The 27,638-nt window shown below is 38.5% G+C and overlaps 1 protein-coding gene across 1 annotated transcript; it reads left to right on the top strand.

The window, feature by feature from the left end:
* The first annotated feature begins 640 nt into the window (after positions 1-640).
* Positions 641-25,681, top strand: scn4ab (sodium channel, voltage-gated, type IV, alpha, b). Its single transcript, XM_046843779.1, has 25 exons — positions 641-898; positions 1,893-2,217; positions 3,358-3,476; positions 4,725-4,814; positions 4,970-5,098; positions 5,213-5,304; positions 5,547-5,765; positions 6,165-6,228; positions 6,932-7,073; positions 7,481-7,678; positions 8,879-8,993; positions 9,092-9,330; positions 9,417-9,590; positions 12,063-12,423; positions 13,334-13,722; positions 15,661-15,778; positions 17,125-17,279; positions 17,373-17,546; positions 17,963-18,085; positions 18,329-18,613; positions 19,042-19,095; positions 19,291-19,428; positions 19,927-20,031; positions 20,533-20,803; positions 20,979-25,681. The coding sequence occupies exons 1-25, from the start codon at positions 798-800 to the stop codon at positions 22,067-22,069; spliced, it is 5,271 nt and encodes a 1,756-aa protein (XP_046699735.1). The 5' UTR covers positions 641-797; the 3' UTR covers positions 22,070-25,681.
* Positions 25,682-27,638: the final 1,957 nt, after the last annotated feature.

The raw sequence follows: 27,638 nt of genomic DNA, 5'->3' as shown, positions 1-27,638 counted from the left end.
GTCTGTCTGTCTGTCTGTCTGTCTGTTGGTGTCACTAGGGAATACTGTCTGTGTATATCTCAAAGCAACACACACACACACACACACACACACACACACACACACACACACGCATTTTAAAATGTTAATAGTAATCAGATCTAACAGTGTGATCAGATCATCTAATCCCAATGACTTACGAGTGAAAAACACAAAACTCCTGATGTTCTTCTGTTATGGTGGAATCAGAAGCAGTCAGATTTGTGTGTAGTTTTTCTCAGTACTTTTGGTGTGCAGACTTTACCAGGAATCCAGGTCAAAGTCTATAGCACAGGTTCTGACCTGACCAGGCCAAGTCTAACACACACAGATCTGTTATTCAAGGCCATAAACAAACACACTGCATCAGAAATAGTCCAAAACGCCAACACACACTGTATGACTGAAGGTTTATGGACACCTGACCATAAGATTATGTGCTTTTTGAACATCCCATTCCACATATAGTCACCATTTTACTGTTCGAATAAATTATGTAATATGTAATTGTGATAAAAATCCTTTCGATGATTTCAGAGCTATTAGAGCATCAGAAGGGAAACAGGTCCTCACTGGTTCACTTCCCAGAATTTGTCAGAAAAAAAAAAAACACAAACCAATAGAGACGTTGTTCTCAGGCCAGTATTCAGACTTTGTAAGGGGGCTGGAGGTCCAGCAGATTTGGCAGGATTAAAGTGTGTGTTGGACATGACAGACTTGTAGTGTACTCCAAGCTTCATCATCAGTGCAGAGCGTTTCACCGCAGAAGAGCTTTGAGTATGGCAAAAAAGCGTAAGATCTCGCTACTGGATGCATGGCTCAGGAATCGAGCTGCTCAACCGAAGAAAGCAGAGAAGCTGAAACTATGGCCGCAACAATTGTGAGTGATTGTGCAGGAATTTGAGTGTTTGCACTTGTCTGAGGTTTATGAATATTTCACTGTTTATTGAGTTGTTGAGATATTATATCTGCTGTTCGTGTTCTTCTCATGGAGTTTCTTTTGTTTTTCTCTGTATTCTATGCACCATATAGAAGTTTGTAGACACCTGACAATAAGATGTGGTACTTTTTAAACATCAACATTTTATCCCCAATTGCTGTTATAATAACCCCAACTCTTCTGGGAAGATGTTCCATCAGATTTTGTGGAAATGTGTGGAGTTTCATTCAGCCACACTGATGTAGGTGCGGAAGTGAGGAGGTTCCTGTGGTGCACTCAGTGTTTACATTCATCTCAATGGTGTTCAATACGGCTGGAGCTCCAACCCACATGTAAAGCATATGTTTATGGAGCTGGTTTATGCACAGGGACATTGTCATGCTGGAAAATGTTTGGGTCTCCTGGTTCATATCACATCCAAAGACGTCCAATAAAATTGTGTGTCTCCAACTTTGTGCTCACAGTTTGGGGAAGAAACACTTAAGGCTGTTAAAATCAGCTGTCCCAATACTTTTGGCCTTATAGTGTATTATTTTATTTTTATTTTACATCAGAGAGTAGCAGAAATAACTGTTTTCTTTCCAGCTGGTGTTTTTATTCCTCCTGCTATAAATAAAAGAAAAACGATATTTCAGTGTAGCTCTTTTTCTCTTCTCTTCTCTTCTCTTCTCTTCTCTTCTCTTCTCTTCTCTTCTCTTCTCTTCTCCTTGTCTCTTCTTTCTCTTCTTCTTTCCTCTCCTCTCATCACCTCTCCTCTCATCACCTCTCTCTTCTCTTCTCTTCTCCTTGTCTCTTCTCTTCTTTTCACTTCTTCTTTCCTCTTCTCTCCTCTCCTCGTCTCTTCTCTTCTTCTCTTCTCTTCTCTTCTCTTCTCTCTCTTCTCTTCTCTCTCTCTCTTCTCTCACCCCCTCTTCCTCTCCCCCTCTCTTGGCAGGGCGTATCTGAGAGATCCCGAGCTGGTTTCGTCTCTCGCCCAGCAGAATGTGAAGATGGCACATTTGCTGTCCCCCACAGGCACCGATGTGTTTCGTCGCTTCACTCCAGAGTCGCTGGCTGAGTGTGAGCGACTCAAGGCCGAGGAAGATGCTGAAGAGGCACAGAGAAAAGCCCAGAACATTGAGATCCCTGAGGAGGAACTTCCCAAACCATCCAAAGATCTGGAAGTTGGAAAATCCTTACCTTTTTATTATGGTGATCCTCCTCCTGAGCTCCTGAATATCCCTCTGGAGGAGCTCGACCCTTACTACAAATCCAAGAAAGTCAGTTTCAGTTCCTCTCTGTACACTCACTTTACACAAAGCATGACTCACTGACACACTGCAGGAAGGCAGGAAAAAGCTTCAGAAACAGTTACATTTACTTTCTCCACAAAGTCCCAGGAAAAGATAGATTGACATCTCACACAATTCTCAATGTTTTCATTAATGCTATGCTAGTTACAGTTTCAGGTTAACTTTTTTGTTTGTTTGTTGGGTTAAATTATTTATATATCTATTAATTTGATTGGTTTTTTACAAATCCGCCCACTAACAGGTGGCATGATGAAGATCATCAGTGTTCTTCACTTCACCACTCATGATGTTATACCTGATTGGTGTATATGTTTGTTAGCTTATATTTGTATTTGTTTGTTAATTTTTTTTATTGTTGTTTTGTTTCTTTACTTACTTATTTACATATTCAATTCTTACCAACACTAACTGACTAACTAACTAACTAACTAACTAACTAACTAACTTACTAAATAAATAAATAAATAATGAACTAACTAAATACTAACTAAATAAATTTTTTATTATTATTATTGTTTTTTATTGCTGTTTTGTTTCTTTACGTACTTATTTACATATTACATTTTACCAACCCTAACTAGCTAACTAACTAAATACCAACTAACTAACCAAATACTAACTAACTAAATAAATAAATAAAATAACTAAATGTGTACTTACTGATTACTAAGTTGTGTAATACATTTATTACAGTTTAAATAGGTACATTAATTATTTTCTTTCAAATTTTCTAACTAACTAACTAACTAACTAACTAACCTTGTGTCTAACCAACATGTATTTACACACTTTTTTACTTACATTTTTACTTACTTCTTACCAACATATTAAAGTACTTACTAACCAGCTAAACCATTTACTAACTCAATAAATTACTTAATTTCTTTTATAAATATTACATTTTCTGAGCTGGAATGTGTTATACACAGAACCTTTCCCTATTCCGTGTCCCACACAGGAACTAAGTAAGGATAAGTGCAGTGTTTTGTGTGAAGGAAATCTTTGCATTATATTAGTGTAGATGACTGTTGATCAGAGTCAAACCGTATCATGTTTATACTGAAATGGTAAGTAAGTTTTTGTGTGTGTTTTTGTGTGTGTTTGCAGACTTTCATCGTGATCAGCAAAGGGAATACAATCAACAGGTTTAATGTGGAATCAGCCTGTTATCTCCTCACGCCCTTTAATCCCATCCGTAGGGCCGCCATCCGAATACTCATACATTCATATCCTTTGGACGCTCAACTTATCATTTTGTATAATTTTTAATGGGTGAAGAAATTAAGCAATACAATGACAAGCACAGTCGTCATCATCCTGCGAGGTGGAATGTCTCGAGGTGAAGTAGAGAGTATTAAAAAAAGATATTTCAGTGGTTTCCACCTCTATGTTCTTACACGAGCTCTCAATCAAAATCATACCGGATTGTGTATGTTTATTTGTTTCTCTATTTTCCCACCAATTCCTCACTGCATGGTTTGATTACTGCTGCCCTATGCCCTATTTATTTATTTATTTAGTTTGATAAATGATTTACACACTAGTCAGATTGTGCCCATATACACTTGCCAGAAAATATTGTGAAACCGATTTATAAAAAGTCTGATCTTCATGTTTATAAGACTGGCACAGATGTGAGGAGGGAATATGGGCTGTTTCTCTACAATACTGTTTCAGTTTATTGCTATTTTGGGTGTTTGTTAATTGAATCGCCCTCTTCAGGTCATTCTAAAGCATGTCACTCAGGTTCACGCCATGCTTTTATGATTTTTCATCTTTAGTTTGTTTATTTTGGATGTGCTTCGGGTCATTGACTTGTTGCATCACCCAACCTCTATCGATCTGTCTCCTTTAAAATATCTTGCCACGTTTTTTTTTTAATTCCTCCCTTAACGTTTTCAGGGGAAGGTCCTGAAGAGCCAAAGCAGCTCTAAACCATGAGGCTCCTGACACCATGTGTCACAATTGCAATGAGGTTTTTGTGTTTACTTGTTTTATCTCCGAACACAGCATTGTGACTTCGTCATAGCGCCATAGAACATTTAAAAACATGCAAAAGTTTTGAGGTAAATTAGCAACGTGCCGCCATCTTGTTTTTTTCTTTTTCTTCATTTTGTACAATAGTTGTTTTCACTGAAAGGTCTTCTTCCTTCACCTTCATTCCCGTTTAGTGTTTTTCTGATATTTATATTGCAGTTTGTAGCGTTTTCTGCAGGTCTTTTGCAGGTCTTTGCAGAACATCGACTCCAAATGAGAGTATTACAGTCATGAATTTCCTCCATTTGTAGAGAATTTCTCTGTGCGCTTATAAACCCATAGGAATTTAGAGAAATGGAAATAATAATTAAATCACATTATTTGGTTGTTTTACAGAACTAGATTTTGTGTGTGTTATTAGTTTAGTCAAACTGTGTTTGTTAATTATTTAAATGTGGGCACATGAACACACACACTGCTCCTTGACTGTTCAGTAAATTGTTCAGCATGTTCATCATGGTAACGATCCTGTCCAACTGCTTCTTCATGACGATGAGCAACCCGCCAGAGTGGAGCAAAATTATGGAGTGAGTCTCAACCAGATCACACATGTAACATTATAACCATGTTAACCAAGATCAGAATTTTATATAAAACACAAGTACACACAACACCCTCTATGTGATTCTGCACAAGTGTGTAATGTAACATGATCAGTACCCTGGGGTTACTTGTGTGTCAGGTACGTGTTTACAGGGATCTACACCTTCGAGGCTCTGATTAAAGTCTTGTCCAGAGGCTTTTGTGTTGGAAGCTTCACATTCCTACGAGATCCATGGAACTGGCTGGATTTCATGGTGATCAGCATGGCGTGAGTATGAAGACACTTCACATAGTGAAAAAGACTGTTTTTTCTGTCTTTTTTTCTACTGTGATGGATAAATGTGGATTACTTCAATTGATTCTGGGTGATGTGTGTCTGCAGGTACATCACTGAGTTTGTGGACCTGGGAAATGTCTCAGCTCTGAGGACCTTCCGTGTGCTTCGAGCCCTGAAAACAATCACTGTAATTCCTGGTACGTTCTGGAGTCACATACTGCTATCATGATAGATCATTTACAGGAAACCATTATCTCAGCACTGCTCTCAATTCTACAGTGTGCTGGAATATGTGGGAACAGAAGCTCTGACTGTAGTGCAGCTGTAAAAAAAATGTTCATGTTGCTGCAAAGTCTTGCCATTATTGGAACAAATGATTCGAATGTCAATGTCAGTAGCAAGTCAGATGATGCTCAGAACTTGTGTGTGTGTCCTGCAGGTCTGAAAACCATTGTTGGTGCACTGATTCAATCCGTGAAGAAGCTGGGAGACGTCATGATCCTGACCGTTTTCTGCCTCGCCGTTTTCGCCCTCATCGGTCTGCAGCTGTTCATGGGAAATCTGCGCCAAAAGTGTGTGCTGTGGCCTCCTAGAAGCTTCAATGACACCGAGGACACCAACAGCACTTTCAACTTTGAAACTTTCCTCAGCAGTCAAGGTAACTGGAGCTCATATCTGATATCAACCCATTTGATCGTAACCCAAATATTTACATTTCATTTTACATAAACATTTACATAAACATTTATACATCTGAGCAGATGAGGGTATAGGGTCTTTCTCATTTACCCAGAAATGGTGGCTGAGATTTGAACTTGCAACCTTCCAAACCAAATCCAACATAACTAATTGAGCTACCACTTATTCACATCTGATCTCAACACATCTGATCATAAAACCAGGTTAACATAAGTTTAACACCAGGACCTGCTCTCAAGGCCAATGTTTTGGATGAAGTGATATGATTATTAATATAATATTAATGATGTCTGATTTCCAGGAGCCTGTTGATCATTCTGATCTTCTGGTAGCTGATTGTGAGTTCTTTATTTTGCAGAGGTTTATTACTACCTGCCTGGTAGTGCAGATCCACTGCTGTGTGGAAACAGTTCAGATGCCGGGTAGGCTGATCAGACACATATTTCACACTGCACTGGTTATTAAACAATCCATATTATGCAAATTATATTAGACAAACGTTTGTGGACACCTGAACATAAGATTATTTGCTTATTGAACATCCCATTCTACATTTATTTCCCATTTGATATTATAATAACCTCTATTCTTCTGTGAGGATCTTTCACAAGATAATGGAGTGTGTTTGAGCTCATTCAGCCTCAAGGGCATTTAAAAGTCAGGTACTGATGTAGGTGAGGTTCACCTTCATCCCAAAGGGCTCTAAAGCAGGTGATCTTCCACTCCAACCCATGTAAAGTAGATCTTCATGGAGCTGGCTTTATGCACAGGGGTATTGTCATGCTGGAACAGGTTGGGTCTCCAAGTTCAAGTGAATGGAAAATGTCATGCTAACACACCCAAAGACATACTATACAATTGTGTGCTCCCAACTTTGTGCTAACAGTTTGTGGAAGAACCACGTGCCGCACTCAACAATTGGAAAAAAAAATGTCACCATTGTGGATTTTTTTGTACTTTTTGAGGATGGTGGAATTCTGGCATTTCAGGATTCCAGTCTTCCAGCACCTGGAACACCTACGTTGTGGAATAAATAATTTAAATAAACTTAAAGAAATGAATGTATTTTGTAAAACAGTGTGTTCATTTTGTGTTCATTCAATTTTCTGGCTGTGATCCTGACAGGAAGTGTCCTGAGGGATACACGTGTATGAAAGCAGGCAGGAATCCCAATTATGGATACACCAGCTACGACAACTTCGGCTGGGCCTTCCTCGCCCTCTTCCGCCTCATGACACAAGACTTCTGGGAAAACTTGTTCCAGCTGGTTTGTGCATTTACATATTTTATTTTTACACTGATATGTGCAACAATTCCTCTAACGTTTCTCTATTATTGCTGTGTCATGCTGCACTAATGGAGTTGTGCAGTTATTCAGTAAGTACTGAACCATTTGTACATTATAAAGGCGATGTGTGAAAATGAATGGATGAAAAGAAGAAGGTCAAAATGGAAACAAATTGTGTATATAAGCAAAAAGAAAAATATATATTATAATTGTTTTTTTGTGAAATTTGTATTTTTTTATTGAAATAAATAAATAATATACAAATAATTATTACAAATATAATTCTTATTTGTTATTGTTAATATTATTTGTATATTTATAGTTTTTTATTTTCTAGACCGAAATATCTAGAGATCATTCGCTGATGTGATGTTTGAATGTTTCAGACTCTGCGGGCAGCAGGGAAGACCTACATGATCTTCTTCGTGGTCATCATCTTCTTAGGCTCTTTTTACCTGATCAACCTGATTTTGGCCGTGGTGGCGATGGCGTACGCCGAGCAGAACGAAGCCACCATAGCTGAAGCCAAAGAGAAAGAGGAGGAGTATGCCTTGATCATGGAGCAGATCAAAAAGCAATCCGAGGCAAGCATGCTTTCTCACTGTGTCCTACTTTTCACGTAATAAATTATTGCATTGTGGATGCTGTAATTATAATTATAGCAAATTTGGAACAAGATAACAGTTTGCATAAAGTAAAAAAGGTGAATATTGTCTGATTTTTAACACATATTTCTATACATTTTGTTTCTCTCTTATTGATATAAATAGAATAACCAAGATTGGCAAAAAAACATCCCAAGCTAAATCGTGTGTTTTTATTTGCAGATATAAAATGCAGCACTTTTATATCAGAAAGTAAAACTATTTTTTAATATCAGTCCCATCTAAGTGTTTGACTTGTCCAACCAGATAAAAAGAGCGAAGAGGAAAGAAAGCATGTCCTCGTTCGCGAGCAGTAAAAAGCTGATGGCAGCATTGGAGAGTGTGAGGAGAATCATGACGAGGTAAAGAATCCATCTGTGATTTTTTTTTACATTAGATCGTATTAAAATCTAAATAAAATTCAGGATTAAATTCAGACCTGTACTGAATTCTGATTGGTCAGAAGGAATTGATTTGTTTAAAATTCCATCCTCAAGAAAACGTGACATTTGTTCCAATTTGTTGTTTGACCACAATATCAAAGGGCAGTGGTGAAATAATGATTACAGTTCTAGGTCACTGATTAGACTTTTGGAGGGTTCAGGCTGCTTCTGAATGCTCCAAACCCCCTAAGATATACACTATATGGTCACCTACATTTCCAGTCACATGTGCTTCTTCTACAAACTGTTCATACAAAGTTGAAGGCACACAATTGTATAGGACATCAATGCATTAGGATGAAATTTTTCCTGCACTTTAACTAGGAGACACAAAATCTGTTCCGGCAGGACAATGCTCCTGTGCACAAAGTCATCTCCATTAAGATATGATTTTCATTAATTTTCTTGAACACCTTTTGGAAGAATGTGAATGCTGACTGCACCCCAGACCTCCTTGTGTTATATCAATAACACCACAAGCACATTTGTAGAACATCCTCCCAGAAGAGTGGAGGTTATTATAACAGAAAATGGGAACTAAATGTAGAATGAGATGTTCAAAAAGCACATAACAATCTGGTGATCAGGTATCCACAAATGTTTGGCTATATAGTGTATGAAGCAAAGAATTTGACTTGAAGTTTAAATGCTGCTCAAGCTTTACTCTGATTTGATTTATTTTCTGCTGTGTCTAAAGTCTGTTGAGATGTCCAAATCAAATGGATCCAAAGGAAGTATGGACTTAACAGAAGTTCCTGGCCAGCAGAACAGGAGAGACAGTGTAGTGAGTGCTGAAAGCCATACATTAGAAGGTGAAGTCTTTTGTTTATACGTGAGTATTGACAAGTGTCCCAACAGATTTGACAGAATTTTGAACAAAAAGATTATAATCTCTTTCTATTTTTTGCAGAATTGGAGGAGTTGGAGAGACCCTGTCCACCTTGCTGGTACAAGTTTGCTGACATTTTTCTAAAGTGGAACTGCTGTGTGCCGTGGATCAAATTAAAAAAAATTTTGTACTTAATTGTGATGGATCCTTTTGTGGACTTGGGCATCACTATCTGCATCGTACTAAACACTGTGTTCATGGCCATGGAACATTATCCAATGACTGAAGATTTTGAGCATGTTCTGTCTGTTGGGAATTTGGTAAGGCACTAGATTTAAACCTCTAATGTACATCTTTTAAATTGCTTTAAAATAAAACCATTAAGTGATGAAAAATGTCTTTCTAGGTATTCACAGGCATCTTCACAGCTGAGATGGTCCTCAAACTCATAGCACTGGACCCCTACTACTACTTCCAGGTTGGCTGGAATATATTTGACAGCATCATCGTGACCATGAGTCTCGTGGAACTCGGCTTAGCTAATGTAGAAGGGCTGTCTGTACTCCGGTCCTTCAGGCTTGTAAGTAATCGTTAATTTGCTTATAAGAAACCAGCTTCAGTATACCAGCTCTGCTAGTATACTGAATATTAAAGTTAAGATGATGGAAGACTTATTGCTTCTCGTGTCCAAACATCTGAGATTGTACACTCATTACACTAGTGCCTTTATTTCATGCAAAATAAAAGCATGGAAACAGGAATGAAGAATTTGACCTACAATCGGCGAACGTTTTAGTTGGACATGGGACATTGGAGCACAGCAAACCAATTGGAGGACTTCACACCTTTGTTTTGGTAAATAGCTGATATCACACTAACTGATTCTTCTCAGAGTTCATAGAATGCAGACTCTGACTCATATGTTTATCTTTCATCTATCGCCAATTGCAGTCCATCAAAGAACGAGCAAACCATTCAAGAACAAAGAAACTGGGAAGAATCATATAGTGTGTTGTTGGCATTTGCTCTTTTATCATGTTTATGCGTGAAGCAATAGGCCCAAGCTACTTTTTGATGGGTAGCTGAGATGACAACAGCTTGCCATACTCAGCCTGTCAGTGTGCTGGAATGTGAACTTGGTGCTTGTGTGTGTGTGTTTGAACCAATGAAGGTATTACAATATAGCTGTGAGGGCCTGAGAGATATTGTAAATAAGAAAAAAGAGACTGGATCAATAAGAGAGACTAACACTCAGGCAGGTTTGGTGATGCAAGAACAGGATCTAAAGTATGTTAGAGAACATGGGTGATAAAGAGGAAGGATCTATAAGAGAGATGATTTGGGTAATAATAAGTAATGCAGGTAGAAGATGGAAGAGGTGATGCAGAGACAGGATCTGCAATATCAGGATCAGGAGGTGCAACATGATCTATACAGTAACTGTATCTATAGGAAAAACAGGTAATGTAGAAGAATGGGTGATGCACAGACAAGAAAGAGAAGAAACACTGTGAGGGGCCTATAATTGGTGAGATGTTAGGACAGAGGCATGACCCATGCATTTGAGAGTTCTACCCTGGGACAGAACGAGTGATGCAGCAGGATCTTTGTGAGAAACCAACACTTACATGGTGAATGATATTTGACCAGGATTTGCACGAGACAGAGAAAAGACAGTTAAGCAGCATATACGCTGAAGGTGAAGTACCCATGCCTTTTCAGACAGACATTGGCATGGTTTTAGAGGTGGAAGCCATACGTAGACTTATAGATACTTTATTTATTCGAGCAGCATACTGGTAGGAGAGAGCAGGATTTCTGGTGGTGAAATATAAGTGACAGGCTGAGCGGCTATTCTGCATTTCCTGCCATGTCCCTATACTTTAACTTGGGGTCTACAGCCTCACATTAATCCTGTACAAGGTTGACTGGATGACCTACTGATTTTTATCTCCTGTTGATAGTTTTAACTAGGTAGGATGAAACCATCTCTCTTAGTGTAAAATCCTTGCAGAAAGTCACTGTTTGGTGTTATAGGCAAAAAAAACCCTTGGAAGTAGAATAATAGAAATAAATAATAAAAAATATTGTCATTAGATGGACAAAGTTTATCAGCTTGATCTATTTGAATGGAGTGAGACAAGACATCTAACTGCTTATTCTCCTCAATCTCAGCAGCTCTGTTACTATGAACACACCACATCCACATGTGTACAGTCTTCTGTAACACACCAAAGCAAGACAATGGCAGATGTAATCAATTTTTACAAACTTACTTTTAAAACACACCAGCCACTGTTAAAAAGTGTATGAATTCAGAAGGATCATTTTTCACCATGGCTTCTGGCATGATTTAAAACCTATGCTAAATGTTTTTGTGCAAGAATGGCACTATGGATCTTAGTATGTAATTGTTACATAAATTCCTGTGTTGCTTTGCCACAGGAATTGTGCACAAATATTCTCTGTTTTTTTATTGCTGCCTACATGGCTCATGGCTTTAGTTAACCCTCGCCCAGATATTTGTTGCTAACCTGTTGTGTGATTGTAGCATTCTATGTTGTGTTATACTGTGTGCAGTTGTGTATATGGTGGTATTTATACACACATGCTGAATCTAAATATATATATAGAATATAAAGATGTGTTGCTGCAGTATTTTTATACTTTTATACAATTACCAGGTATTGCATCCAATAAATTTGTGTTGTCTGGATGAAGGCTTTGGCTGCAGGGAACGTGGGGATGGAGTGTTTGATCATAATAGACATAGTGAACACAGTGAAAATCCTTGAGTGGTTCACTTTAAAATTTCTATTGTATTTTTGTAATGTAGGCTATTACATAATCTCCTCCCTCATTATTTATTAGTGGCTGTTTTACTTTTCATCTATTGTCCAAACATTGCAGTGTTGCGAGCATCTCCAGAGGTTCGTTATCAGTGCTTGACGGCTCATTTAATGGTGTGCCATCTGACCACAAACTGGTATTTCTTGGTGGTTCTTCTTAAATCTAACTATTATATAATCATTTTGTGACTAATATTTAATAGATGCGTGTCTTCAAGTTGGCAAAGTCATGGCCTACCCTGAACATGCTGATTAAGATCATTGGAAACTCTGTGGGTGCCCTGGGGAACCTGACCCTCGTCCTGGGTATCATCGTCTTTATCTTTGCTGTGGTGGGCATGCAGCTCTTTGGGAGCAGCTACAAGGACTGCGTTTGTAAAATCGCTGAAGACTGCACACTGCCACGCTGGCACATGAACGACTTCTTCCACGCTTTCCTAATCGTGTTCCGGATCCTGTGTGGTGAGTGGATTGAAACCATGTGGGACTGCATGGAGGTGGCAGGCCAAGGAATGTGCATTCTCGTCTTCATGATGGTCATGGTGATTGGAAACCTGGTGGTAAGTATTGCCTTTGTTAAAAAAAAGTGTGTTGTCTAAATCTATGTTGTCATTGTGGGGCCCCTGAGCCCAATGAGTTTGTGATGATATCCCCAATTTTCTCATTTAAATGCCAAATTACGTTAGTCATACTTCACTATAAACACACTGAATGTGTTGCAAGGTTTCTTCAAGGGTTCTTACAAAGCAAAATACCAACGAAACCTTTATACACACTCTTTAACTAAGAGCTGTACACTAATTCATTATACTGAAAGGTCCAAAACACTGGGCAGGTCTCTCGGAGATAATTGACTTGTAACGTGCCTCTCATACTTGAAACTCTACTGCAAGTCTCCCTAAGTATGCTGGAGTGGATGTTGCTTGACGTGTTTGAGGAGACTAATTTGTCATAGACTTTATATCCTGTAGAGTAGATCATGTGATCCTTTCACTAGAAGTTAATTATACAGAGGGCTTGCTTACTTTGAGTATCAACCAGCCATTTACTATAAATGTAACCAGGCAGATTTCCGTTTCATCTATTCATAGAGCCAAGAGGAAATAGCTCATCTAGTGTGCTAGTAAAAGCGTCTCTTTGAGATCCTTTGTTGGTGGATGTGAGGATGTCCATCTCAGTTAATAAGTACTATTTTCAACAGCAAGAATAGGACAAATTGCAGTGTATTTTTGAAATGCCCCATTTCTGCAACTGTAGGTTAAGCAAATCTAAACTCAAAACTGGGAAGCATCATGGTCATGAGTTAATCCCTTTACAACTAATAACAAATCACTTGCAGTTTTTCTTTCTCTAAAATAATTACGCATTCTTTTCTAAAGACAAAAATGTGCCCCTGAACTGTATTCTACTGAGAATGTTAGCTTTTGGGAAAAAAAGGAACACACAAAATACATTCAGCTTTTGGTTGTTGTAGGTCCTGAATCTTTTCTGGCGTTGCTGCTCAGCTCCTTCAGCGGAGACAATCTGTCATCGTCAGACGAAGATGGTGAAATGAACAACCTGCAGATTGCCATTTCAAGAATCACCAGGGGCATTGACTGGGTCAAAGCCTTCGTTATTACACACGTTCAGCATTTGTTGGGCCTGAAACCGAAGGAAGAGGAGGTAAAAGGTAACGATTTAGTCTTGAACCACGTGGACACGGGTGAGTCGGGGGATGAGACCAAGGACGAGCTGAAACAGTTTGATGGAGCTCTGCGAATGGCTGTTGTTCCTATTGCAAAGGGAGAGTCAGATGTTGAAAGCCCTTATGATGATGACAGCGCTTCTGAGAATGAAGAGGAGATTGATGAAAAAAAGAAAGTAAGTTTGTCCTCCTAGTTCACAATTTAACACATAATACAGTGTATATACTGCATATGTATGCGCATACAGGGAGGCAATAACTTTAAAACCACTGATAGGGGAACTAAATAATCGTTTTACATTATCGCTTGTTAAGGCGTGAGATATATCAGGCAGTAAGTAAACAGTTGGAGAAAAAATGGGTGAGTTTTAGGATGTGAGTGACAAATGCCAGATTGTGATGTCTAAATGACAAAAATGTAATGCTGGCACTGTTGGAGTCAGAATCTGTAGTTCCGTTGTTGGTTCCCATTCCACATTTTGTTGCCATTTGCTGTTACAATAACCTTCACTCTTCTGATAAGATGTTCCACTAGATTTTGGTGTTCTTATTGAGATTTTCGCTCATTCAGCCACAAGGGTGTTAGTAAAGTCAGGTACTGATGTGGTTGACGTGAGGAGGCCTGGGATGCAGTCAGCATTCACATTCATCCGGAAGGTGTTCAGTAGGTTTGAGGTCAGAGCTCAATAGCAGGCCATTGTGTCTCATTGTGATGTTGGACCAGGTTTGGGTCTCCTAGTTCAAGCGATAATTTTACACCACTGGATCTAAAGACGTCAAATACAATCGTGTGCCTTTGTGTTAACAGTTTGAAGAAGATATTTAGCTGCGTGTCCCAATACTTTGTATAGACAAAAAACAGGCACACCATCAGACCAATCATAATAAAGATCTTCAGCTTTGTGGTATAATGGTGAACAAGAAACATGGATTTGCATCCTTTTACATCTGGTAACCCCATTTAATTAACCTCATAGAATCTGTGGATATTATGGCCAGAACATGGCTCGGCCGAGAGAAACATAGACTCTCTGAGTGGTTTTATGGGTGTAGTGGAGGTCAAGTGTCACAGTGACGGAGCGTGGGAAACAGCACTAGCGCAGCATGATTAGTTAACCTCTTCGACAACCACCTGACCTCTAGGGTTCCTCTTTCACTCATTCCTCCTGCCTAGAATTCTCACTTTGCGTAACATAGCCGTGCATCCAGAAATCTGTTTGTTCATGCATTTTAGTAGTTTAGGAATAGTAAACCTGAGCAGTGCCACTTGAGGTCAGATATTTTGTTAAACATTTGTTTCAATGAGGCGCATAAGCACTGACTCATTAGACAACTGTTTGTTGGTATGACTGCAAACTGGGTTGAATTACGCGGCTCACATAACGTACTCTCGCGTGTCTAAATGCTTGGCATAACCCGGGCGACCATGTTTCTCCACAGGGAAGGGGATACATGGCTGAAGTGGAGGTTGTGGTGCTAAGCAATCGGCGCTACTTCATTAGAGTTTAACCAGGCCAAAGCCTAAACCAAAGAAGCGCAAGTGATATTTATTGATTTTATTATGCTTTAATTCTGCTTTAGAATAAACTCCAACGTAGAAAATTGTCACGTGGAATTCTACGAAAAAATAGACAGCTGGACATATGCTAATGGATAAACAGCATGGTGCAGTGCTTTATTAGACAGATCTGTTTACTCTTTAAGATTCAGTTACATGTGGCTACGTCAGTGAAAGAGGAATACCATCCAAATCAGAGGGATAGATTTATGCAGCACACTTATCATTCACAGTGTCTTCTTCATGCTGCTAAATATAACTCCTTTTGAACTGTGCCTTTAAAGCCAGATATATTCTCGTACAAGATGTCCTGAGCTCTAGAGGTAAGAAACCTAGACAGGAATAGTACAGGAAAAAAACAGTGACAGCTCAGATGTCTCCTTCGTTTGTTTAGCACATGGCATGTTATATCTTAATAATTGAGGTCGGAAGTACATAAGAGTTTTTAATAGAGTTTGCATCCAGACCCTTCGTCGTATTTTTGCACCACCGACAAAGCCCACTGAAGACATTCTGATGAGTTCTGATCTTTGAATTTCACGCCTCTTTTGGACAGCTGAAAGATGCAGACGACTCGTCCAGCTGCAGCACTGTGGACAAACCTCCAGATGTGAAAGAGGAGGAGTCAGAGGAGGAACTGGATTCTATCACTCCAGCGGACTGCTTTACAGAGAGTGAGACTTATTAAGCACAGTTATCTTTCAAATGGGAAGCAGAATACCCCAGATACTATTAAAAAGGCTGCTGAGTAGCATAGCTAGCCTGCTATCTATAAAAAAAAAATCCAGTTTGGTCTGATCACCAGCTAATTAGAGTATAGACAGAGATATTTAAACTGGTAGGCCATCATGAGTTTTGTCATGAGCTCAAGTGCTCAGGTTACGGTCTTTGCACAGTGCTGCACTTTGGGCTTCTCTGAATTAAATGAATTACCTATACCCAGTGGCGGGCCGTGCATTTGGTATGGACGTATCCGACTTAATCCCCCTCTTAATACCACCACTATCACGTCACAATTATAGAAACCATCAATACAATACAAAAACGCAACATAACAACACGTGGTATTACAGAGAGAGAGAGACATTACACATATGGAGGTGAAAACCATTTTACTAAAGCAAGAAACCCAGTTAAGACTCCAAACCTCTACACTACAACCACAACTGTGCACCTACAACATCTGGAGCAGTTCAGAATCAATATTTGTCTAATTACATGGCAAAAACATAAAAAATGTTAAGCTCCTCAGAGGCTGTAATCCAGTGGTACCGCTCGTATTCACTGGTCTGGAAGTGGAGACAAGCTAGCTAGCTTCGGGGTTGGCCGACCTCCTCACCATGTCTAGCTTTTCTTGAAAATGGATTTTTAAGTATGTCTGAGATCAAATAAATTTCTCTTCCTCCGTCAGCCATTGTGGGCGTAAAAAAGTTTAACTCAGATGTATTAATGTGTGCAGAGCTACACACGTGTTTTACCAGTCAAACTTGGCTGTAACAGTCTCCTCTGACCAACCAATCAGAGGACGGAAAAATGCTGACACTACTCTGTTCCAGCTAGCTGCCCTGTGAGGCGAATATGAAATCTGATTGGTTAAAGAAACTGACCCATTGATAGTATAGTCTAAGGTACATTGGCCAGCAGTACTGATTCTGAAGATTCTGAGCATTAGATTGACATGGCAGCACATAAAGTCTGAAATCTGATTGTAAAAAAAAATCTAATATCCACATACACGTACTGGAAGCAGTGCAGCCGAGAGAAACACTACAAGATGATGATAAACCCAACCTCTCTGTGATGCAGAATTATTAGTTATAATGGTGTTTTCTTTCTACCAGATGGTCAGAATACACTGGATCTTTTTTTAGCATAGTGATACAGCAGTGTTTTCTAAAATATAGCTGCATAATGAAATCTGAAATCCAAATTTTCTAGGTCTAACATTTTAACATCAACATATATTTAAATATAAAATGTATTTATTCATATGCTTTATCTTCTGCCTGCTGCACTAAAGATTGCATTAGACGCTGCCCATGCCTGGATGTGAACATCACCAAGGGCAAAGGAAAAGCATGGTGGAATATCCGTAAGACCTGTTACTCCATTGTGGAGCACAACTATTTTGAGACCTTCATCATCTTCATGATTCTTCTCAGCAGCGGTGCTTTGGTGAGCTGAAGGACTAAAACAATTTTTTTCTTTTTTAAACGTAGTACAGATTAAAAGTTCTCATGTTTTTATGTTTTCTTTTTCTCTGATCAGGCATTTGAGGACATTTACATAGAGCAGCGACGAGTTATTAAAATTATTCTGGAATATGCGGATCAGATATTCACCTACATTTTTGTCATTGAGATGCTCCTGAAATGGGTCGCGTATGGGTTCAAGGTCTATTTCACCAACGCTTGGTGCTGGCTGGACTTCCTTATTGTGGATGTACGTGTTTAGGTTTATCAATAAAATGGAAACCCTAATATAAAAATTATAATAATATAAAAATATACTAACAAAAGATAAATGATGGAACAACTGAATGTGAACTGGAATAAATCAGTGCACCTAGCTGTAGAAAGAACATATGTACGTGGTTCTGCACCTAGAATCTCTGCCACCTAAAATGCATTTCCAGGAGCTCCATCACCAGCTGGTGGTACATCAAATCTAATTTTGATGGAAAGCGTTTTGAGGAGGTTGTAACTTGGTGGTTACAGCTTAAATATATTATTTTTCTTTCTTTCTTTATTTAATCTAATATTTTAACCTAGGAAAACAAACAACAATTGTTACAATACAACAATACAATACAATTCCTTAATCTTTGTTTTAGCTTTAACTGCAAAATGCTCACACAGGTCTCCCTGATCAGCTTGACAGCTAACATTCTGGGTTACTCTGAGCTTGGACCTATCAAATCCCTGAGGACACTGAGGGCTCTGAGGCCGCTTCGTGCTCTATCCAGATTTGAGGGAATGAGGGCAAGTACATGATTTTCTCTTTGAATGATTGTAGACTGTATTTTACTCAGGACAGTTTTCGTGAGATTATTCACTAAAGTTAAAGTTTCAAACTGTTTTGGGATAGGTCCAGTTTAGTGAATACTAATGAAGTACTTGGTCTCAGGGCAGGGTTTGTATTTAAAGGCACTTTATTCTTAGGGGTTTAATGGACTTTTATCAGCTATTTGTATTTAGGTTTAAACGTGGTTTTGTATTCCTCAGGTGGTGGTTAACGCGCTGGTTGGAGCCATCCCCTCTATATTTAACGTCATGCTGGTGTGTCTGATCTTTTGGCTGATCTTCAGCATAATGGGTGTGAACTTGTTTGCTGGAAAATTCTTCTATTGCTATAACACAACCTCTGAGACGTATTTCACAGCCGATGAGGTGAACAACAAAAGCGACTGCATGGATCTTATATATAATAATCATACCGAGGTGCGATGGATGAACACAAAGATCAACTATGATAACGTGGGCATGGGCTACCTCGCCTTGCTGCAAGTGGTTAGTGTTCATACATAACTGAATGAAAAGATGGATGGATGGATGGATGGATGGATGGATGGGGTATGAGTGGTTAGTGAATAGGGGTATGGATGGATAGATAGATAAATGGGGGTATGGATGAAAGGATGGATGGATGGATGGATGGATGGATGAATGGATGGATAGATGGATGGATGGACTGAGTATGGAAGGATGGAGAAATAGTTGGGTGTATGGATGGATAGGCAGATAGATGGAGAATTGGCATGGGATGGATAAATAAATGGATGGATGAGGATATGGGTGGATGGTAATATGGATGGATGGATGGTAATATGGATGGATGGATGGATGGATGGATGGATGGATGGATGGATGGATGGATGGATGGATGGATGAGAGATACTTGTTTTGGTTGTCTATCTCAATATGTTGTTGGTTCACAGGCCACATTTAAAGGGTGGATGGACATTATGTATGCTGCTGTGGATTCTCGATTGGTAAGCTTCATTTATTGTTTTCTGAAAGTTCCAGAACCTGATGAATAATAATTAATTTCTACACATGACAAGATCTGGTAGTGATGTGAAACAACCTAACAGACAGCATATATCATTAATATACATTTTCAGATCTGTGACTGATTTTACCTCTAAGCATTAAAGTCTTCTTTTCACTTTTTCCTTTTTAACTAGGTGGAGGACCAGCCAATTTATGAGACAAACCTCTACATGTACCTGTACTTTGTTATTTTCATCATCTTCGGGTCCTTCTTTACTCTCAATTTATTTATCGGTGTCATCATCGATAACTTCAACCAACAAAAATCAAAGATAAGTATTATTAACACAAGACCACAATTGCTACCTGAATCAGGATCCAAAAATCTACTTATTTATTTAGATTTATTTTTGTTTATTTATTTTATTAGTTTTAGGAGTAAATGCTGAACTAAATAAATTGGCCTGTTAAGTTAAACATGTGGGCATGTATATGAGGAATAAAACACTTGGGGTGTTCTGGTATAGGAAAACAATCAACAGAAAGGTGGTGTGATGTAATTGTGTTACTCGTGTTGTCTCAGTTGATCGTTTCTCAAAAAACACATCTTATAGTGTATTATTGCTCAAGGACCCAAAAACTTGTAGATTTTGCAGGTATAATGAAAGCAGTGTAGATGTTTGCAGTGGCAGAAATAATTATAATAATTATTATTATTATATTGTTGTTGCTGTTGTTGTTATTATTATCTCCAAAATCCCTGAGTAGGCCATGAAAAGATATTACATATGTTTACCATAAAGAATAATTGTCTTGTCCTGTTTCCTTACTTAGGAGGACAAGACCTGTTTATGACTGAGGAGCAGAAGAAATATTATAACGCTATGAAGAAACTCGGTTCTAAAAAACCGCAGAAACCCATCCCACGCCCCCAAGTAGGTTTAGTACATTTATTTGCTAAATAAATAACAATAAACACAACCAATTGGTAAAATACACTACATGAACAAAAGCGTGTGGGCACATGACCATAAGATTGGTATGTGCTTCTGTTTGAACATCCAATTTCACATTTAGTCTCCATTTGCTGTTTCAATTAACATTCAATCATTTAGGTTAGATTTTGGAAAGTGCTAGTGGAGATTTCTGAAGATTCATTCAGTCACAAAGGTGTTAGTAAAGTCAGGTAGTGATTTCTTCATGGAGCTGGCTTTGTGCACATGGGCAGGTTTGGGTCTCCTAGTTTCTAGAGAAGGAAATTTTATGCTAGCACATCCAAAGACATCTTTTACAATTGTATGCCTTTCAATTTTGAAGTAACGTTTGGGGAAGAACCACACAATCAGATATCCCAATACATTTGTCCATATAGTGTATCTGTTGATGACATCACTGACTATATTAATTCGTGAAATCTTTTTTCCAACTTTCTGCAGAACTGTTTTCAAGGCTTTATCTTTGACATCGTCACACAGCAGTTTTTCGACATCCTGATCATGGGTTTGATCTGCCTGAACATGGTCACCATGATGGTGGAGACGGACGACCAGAGTGTTGAGGTTGAAGAAATCCTGTACATCATCAACTTCGTATTTATTGTCCTATTCACTGGCGAGTGCGTGCTCAAGCTCATCGCACTGCGACAGTACTTCTTTCACGTCGGATGGAATATTTTTGATTTCATCGTGGTCATCCTTTCAATCATGGGTAAGTAATGGAGTAATGGAGAACACTTTGCTAAACAGTGAATTGCAGATATCCTAAAAAAAATAGCTGAACATTTAGAAATAAATACACTGAATGTGCATCCATGTTTCAGAGGTCACAGAGACCAACACAAACTGAAAACCTACCTATCTGTTATTAATTACCTTTTTTTTAGGCTTGGTCCTAGCGGACATCATTGAAAAGTACTTTGTGTCGCCTACGCTTTTCCGTGTCATCCGACTTGCCAGAATTGGACGTGTCCTGCGTTTGATTCGAGGTGCTAAAGGCATCCGGACGCTGCTGTTTGCCCTGATGATGTCACTTCCTGCCCTCTTTAACATCGGCCTCCTCCTCTTTTTAATCATGTTCATTTTCTCCATATTTGGCATGTCCAACTTCGCCTATGTGAAAAAAGAGGGCGGCATCGATGACATGTTTAATTTCGAGACCTTTGGGAACAGTATTATATGTCTGTTCATGATCACAACGTCGGCCGGCTGGGACGGGCTTCTGTCCCCGATTCTCGACAACTCACCCCCCGACTGTGACCCAGAGATTGAGCATCCGGGCACGAATGTAAAGGGTAACTGCGGGAATGCCGGAGTGGGCATCGTCTTTTTCTGCACCTACATTGTGATGTCTTTCCTTGTCGTGGTGAACATGTACATTGCCATCATTTTGGAGAACTTCAACGTTGCGACTGAAGAAAGCAGCGAGCCTTTATGCGAGGAGGACTTTGATATGTTCTACGAGACCTGGGAGAAGTTCGATCCAGACGCTTCGCAGTTCATCGAGTACAAGGTGCTGGCTGATTTCTGCGACACCCTGAAAGATCCGCTGAGGATCCCCAAGCCCAACATGATCAAGCTTATCTCCATGGACTTGCCGATGGTACCTGGGGATAAGATTCACTGTCTCGACATCCTGCTGGCTCTAACAGCTGAGGTGCTGGGCGAGTCCGGAGAAATGGACATGCTCAAGTCGAGTATGGAGGAGAAATTCATGGCAAACAACCCGTCTAAGGCCTCATATGAGCCCATAACCAGCACACTTCGACGGAAGCAGGAGGATGTGGCTGCTCAGGTTATCCAGAGAGCCTTCCGCAAATACAAACTCAAGAATCCTCGCAGAAAGTGTGTCAGCTTCAGGCAGAGGATCGAGAAGCCTCCATGTGTGTCTCTGCAGAATGAGGTGCTTTTACATTCGGCCCCTTTCACTATCCCTGACTCGACCTATGTGGAAAACCTGAAGGAGTCCATGGTGTAGCTAGATCTTGCAGAATTTTCTGCTTACCTGTTCGCCAAAGTGACACAGTTTTCACTGAACTGCTTGTTCTCTATCAAAAATGTTCACCTCCCCGATATGAAGAGAATGTCAGTGTGAGCCGCTTTACAGTCCACTATAAAGAACTCAAATCAGTGAAGAAGCAGATGATGTGAATTAAAAAAAAAAAGTCTGTTATGTAGCGATTTTTGTTCTTTCAGCACAATTTCCTAGTCCCAGAAGAAATGAAGTACAAACCGAGTGGGGGACGTTTCGATCATCTGTGAATACTTTTGATACAAGACTGAAGAAATGGTTTGCTTACATGCTGCAAATATAGAAGGTTTTTCCCCTTTTCATCGTTAAGACTTGCGCTGTAGCAGATGGTCATATATCACCAATAACACAAACCTGAGATATGTATCTGATTTACATTATATACATCTTTTTATATGGCTTGCTATAAAATCAGATCAAGTCAAAGCTACTGATATTTTGCAGCTATGACAATATAAACCACTTATTATTACAGTTATCAATTTGTTTCTGCTAGCTCTGTCTCTTAATATTGTTTAACACCAGCCTGTCTCGGAAATATGTGTTTTCTCCCCTATGGGAGTGGGAGGGAACAGGAATAGGAGGGAATGGGAAATGGAGGGGAATGGGAAAAGGACTGAGAATAGGAAGGAATGGGAAAGGGAGGGAACAGGAATGGGAGGGAATGGGAGTGGGAGGGAATAGGAATTAAACTGAGAATGGGAGGGAATAGGAATGCACACAGGAGTGGGAATGCTTTACCTTGGAATTAAAACCCCAAAGTTGTTCAGCAAGTTATAAGAAATCCTTTTTAAAGTAGACTCTAATAAATATACTGTAGGTTAATAATATGTTCAAATATAATGTTATAATATTCAGTATAAATGTTGGATTTGGAGCCTCTTTAAAAAAATAAAAATAAGGGACATAGGTTTTCTTTACATTTATAAACAGTCTTATCCACCATTTTGTGCTGCTTTGAATTTTCATAACTTTACATTTCTGGTCATTCACACGTTTATCAGGCGCAAGTTACAATGATCTCACTTACACAACGGAGTAGGTGAGGGTAGGGGCCTTGCTCAAGGGCCCAGGAGTGGCAGATTGACAGCAGTGGTAGGATTTGATCTCATGAATTCTTAACTGAAAAAGTGAATAAATGTGAAGTTTTATAACTTACTGGATAGTTCATTGCTAGTTTGCATGTTCTTCTTTCCTGGCAAAAACGCCACTGCTTTAATGAAGGCGTTGTTTTTTTTTCTTTACTTTAAAGTAAAGTTGGAGGCAGACTGTGTTCATGTAGTGGATGACGATGCGTTGGGAACAGTATTTGAACGCAGGTTTAGGCATGGCAGCAATTTCATACGCCAACTATATTCATATTTCATAAACCTACAGCATAAAAAAAAACACATTTTGACTTTTTTGACTTGGCTGTGAAAGATAAAACCTTTGCAGCATTAGGCTTAATTAAAAAGGATTTTGGGATTTTGTATAGTTATAGCTTCATTGTTTGAGTTGAGATGGATATGTTTAAGGTCTTAAAAGCTTTTTTACTGTAAAACTTGTACATTTGTATGAATTTGCATGGGTCGGCTTGCATGACTTGTTAGCGACGGTACAGAATCATGCCTCTGATAAATATGGTGTAATTTGGTTTATCCATTGAAGGGTTATACTGCTATGATCTAAGAAGCTAGCTTTCCACTGGAATTATATACTGTTGTAAAATTCACTTTATAGACTTTAAGCTTATGTTTTTTTTTTTTTTTTACAGTTGTCACTGTTATTGCCACAGACCAAAACTACATGATCAGATTAGCATTCAGACCACACAAATCCAATCTCTGTGTATGCGCTCGCTATCACATCCTAATGGACGGAGCTTTAAGCACTTGGTGATTCAATGGCGTTATGCCAATAAATATAATATCGTACAGACAGGGATTAACTGTCTAAGATCATGTATAAATATGTGGATGTGTCCTGAGTGGATAAGGAAGGATTTTGGGCCCTTTTCCGTTTTCATTAGATTTGTTTAGACGTTAGTTGTGTTTACTGTCCCATTTTTCAGTTCATGTAAATATAAACATTTCTTCATTAAAACATTCAACAATATTCAATAATAAATTTTTCTTTTTTTATTAACTTGATAATACATTATTTGAAAAATTATTTATTAAATTATATTAACTAATAAAAATGTTTATTCAATAATAATAATAATAATATTCCAAATTATTTTGTTAATTTGATCATTTTCAATAATAAGCATCTTTATTCAATAATGTTCAGTAACACATTTCTTTATTCAATAAATAAACCTTTATTTAATAATATTCACAATAGAAATGCTTTAATAAACTAAAAACTTTAAATAATTTCATTATATTGAATAAAAACCTTTTGTAAACTAGTTATATTTAATAATAAATGATCCACTAAAACCTGTTTCCTGTTTAAACTATTTTTCTTCAATTTAAAGTTTTTAAATGAACATCAATACAAATTATTAGATTAAGATTCATTTGTAAAAAAGTTTTTTTTAGGCTTTTAAAAATGAGGTCAGATTTTTTTTTCCCCTTTTTCTAAATGATTATGATTAACATTTGACAAAAAAAAAAAAATATATATATTTTTTTTAATCATTTGATAATTGTGTTTACAATGAATGCACTTAAATGCTTCTTTACTTAATGTTCTTTCATTCTCGTAAAGGGATGGGAGTGTGTGCTGTCTACAGTTATCAGAAATATCATGTGTGAGATCAATGGGTTTTTCCAAATCTATATAAATGATAATACAGTAAACAGGAAGTTTGTAAATCCTTCAGCTTTATGTTCAGTCAGAATGATTCATTAGTGTAAATAAACAGATGTGTAGCGATAATAAGAAAGTAAAGTAACCTACTTAAAGGTACATAATGTTCATGTATCTGATATAAACACTAACAGACACTTAATAGCAATAACTCGAATCGAACATGAATCATGGTCTTGACATGTTTCTAGCGTGTGTGTATAAAGTTTTTTTTTTTTCTGGCAGCGTTTAAATGCCAGAGAATGGATTTGGACTGAATACAATATCATTGAAGGTCATTATTCTTCTAGAACAGTGCATCTTGGAACGTCTTAATCCCCTTGTACCACTGTAACAGTAACCACAGCACTTTCCAATTTATACCCCCAAATAAAAGTCTGTGAGATGATCTCTTACCAGCCTCTCCTTTTTCTCCTCATTATAAAAATTATAGAATTATTATATCAGTATTAGGTCAGTATCGACAAACAGCACCTCCTGGCCAATCAGTGTAGAGATATTAACACTGCTGCAGTATGAATATAAACTATATTTCTATATGTGGCATGAAAAATGATGTTTTCTACCACTGCTTTTCAGTCCAGTTCTTAATTCTCTGTGTGATCAGTGAAACATCCTGGTGACCATCCACAACCATGAGGCACTTTTGATTTACATGACAGAACTGTACCTCTGTACTCTGTAACATTCTGTATAATTCGTGTATAAAATGTTTTTTTGAGGATAGAAACTAATAAAGTAGAAAACCTTTTCTTTAAATGTGTGACTGTTATTTGATATATATATATATATATATATATATATATATATATATATATATATATATATATATATATATCCCAACACTCTGACAGCAAAAGATAGATAAGCAAAAGATAGATAGATGCCAAGTGCATGTTGAATTCAAAAAGAGCAGACCTTGAAAGATATGCAACATGATACCCAGAAACATAAGCCAAGCAAATCATTTGAACAGCATTACAGATACTAGGATGAGATTTTTGCACTAAGTGAAGTAAGTCTGCAATAATTGGAGTGTGTGTGGGAATGGAAACTGGTGAGTCTAGTTAGAAGTCTGGGGTGGATGGCTGCAATGAGTTCTGGGAAATGGAGTTTGCAGCTGAAGTCGAGTATGACCTCTTCAGATTTGTAATCATTTCTAATAGCCGTACCATCAATCTTTTCTTCCGAGGATCAGATATTATTGGGAGATTTCTGCTCGCTTGGAGGATTACATAATCAAGAAGGTAGGTCAATTTGAGTTCCCCAAATGTGGGAACCACGATTGAACCACGATCATGTGGCATTGTGTTTACGCACTCCTAGGGCCAATGATGGCTCAGAGGTTAAAAGCTTTGGGTAAGTTGTCAGAAGGTCCAGCACCTCCAAGTAGACACTTAAGTGAACAAGGCCACCTGAGGATAAGATTTGTGCTTTTTGAACATTTCATTCCACATTTAGTCCTAATTTGCTCTTATAATGACCTCCACTCTTCTCCTGGGAAGAGGTTCCATGTGATTTTTGGAGATTTGTCTAAGATTCATTCAGCTACAAGTGTAGGTGAGGTGAGAAGGCCTGGGGTGCAGTCAGCGTTCACAATCATCTCAAAGGTGTTCAAAAGGGTTGAGGTTAGAACTCTATAACAGGCCACTTAAGATCTTTCAATCCAACCCATGTAAAATCTTATGAGAGCTTGCTTTGTGCACAGGGGCATTGCCATGAGTGCCTTCAACTTTGTGGTTCTGTGGTACATTTTGGACCCTGAGGTGTGTAGCTGAGTTTGAGGAAAACGTGAAAGTTTAAGATAAGTTTTGTTCTGCAGTATTCTTAAAGGAACAATGACGTTATTGTCCAGAGCGAAAACAGGTTGCTAATTGGATGTCTCTGGGTTTTAGCTGAAGTTCATCCTCTCATCAAGGAGCGCCTCCGAACAAGCTAACAGTTGCCTGGAAGACGCAACATGAGAGGACGCAAGTGTTGTGACGGAAATGACGGCGGTTGGTGTGAAAGCACATTGCATTGCAGTGTCTGATAGTCACCACGGCTTGCTTTGAAATCAGAGTCAGGAGGAAGGCATGAGGAACTCAAGAAAAGGGAGATGAAAAGAGCAGTGCAAGCACTAAGATCCCCTTGAGGTCTGCTCTGAGACCTGCTTCACCTCAGCAGATGACCAGATATTACCATTAGAAGTGTCAACCTAAAACTGATCTTAGATCCAATAGAACCACTGTCTTCCTTTAGACTGGGTCAGGGGTTGTGTAGTTCTTTGAGAAATGGGGTTGAAGGTTACTGGTGAGATTTGAAACATCCCAAGGATGCAGGTTGTCCGGGAGCAGCTTAAAGGCTGTGATGCTGAACTTCCTGGAGCTTATACACGAGGACACTGGAGACGGGATATCAAATAAATAAAAGTCTCCTTGCAGAAAAAACATTTTCCCGATCCAGATTACTTCCTCAAATACATTTCAGAACTGCTGTTTCAGGAAAGGAATTGAGAGTATTGCTGTAGAAAGATCTAAAGATGGTTCATTAAAGTGAAGGAAAGAGATTCAGAAACCCTGATGCTTCTGCTATGATATTAGTGTTTATTGGCTTTTGAAAAAGTAATTAATACATGCAGGTCTTCAAGAGTCTACTCCATCTATAACTTGGCATCAACATGAAAGGGTTTAGTTATTTCGGGGGCATCAGCACCAGCGGAAGTAACGGACGAGGC

Source organism: Silurus meridionalis, chromosome 29, assembly GCF_014805685.1.
Source record: "Silurus meridionalis isolate SWU-2019-XX chromosome 29, ASM1480568v1, whole genome shotgun sequence".
Taxonomy (NCBI): domain Eukaryota; kingdom Metazoa; phylum Chordata; class Actinopteri; order Siluriformes; family Siluridae; genus Silurus; species Silurus meridionalis.
The sequence above is the reverse complement of the archived record's forward strand: the minus strand, read 5'-3'. Positions and strand labels throughout refer to the sequence as shown.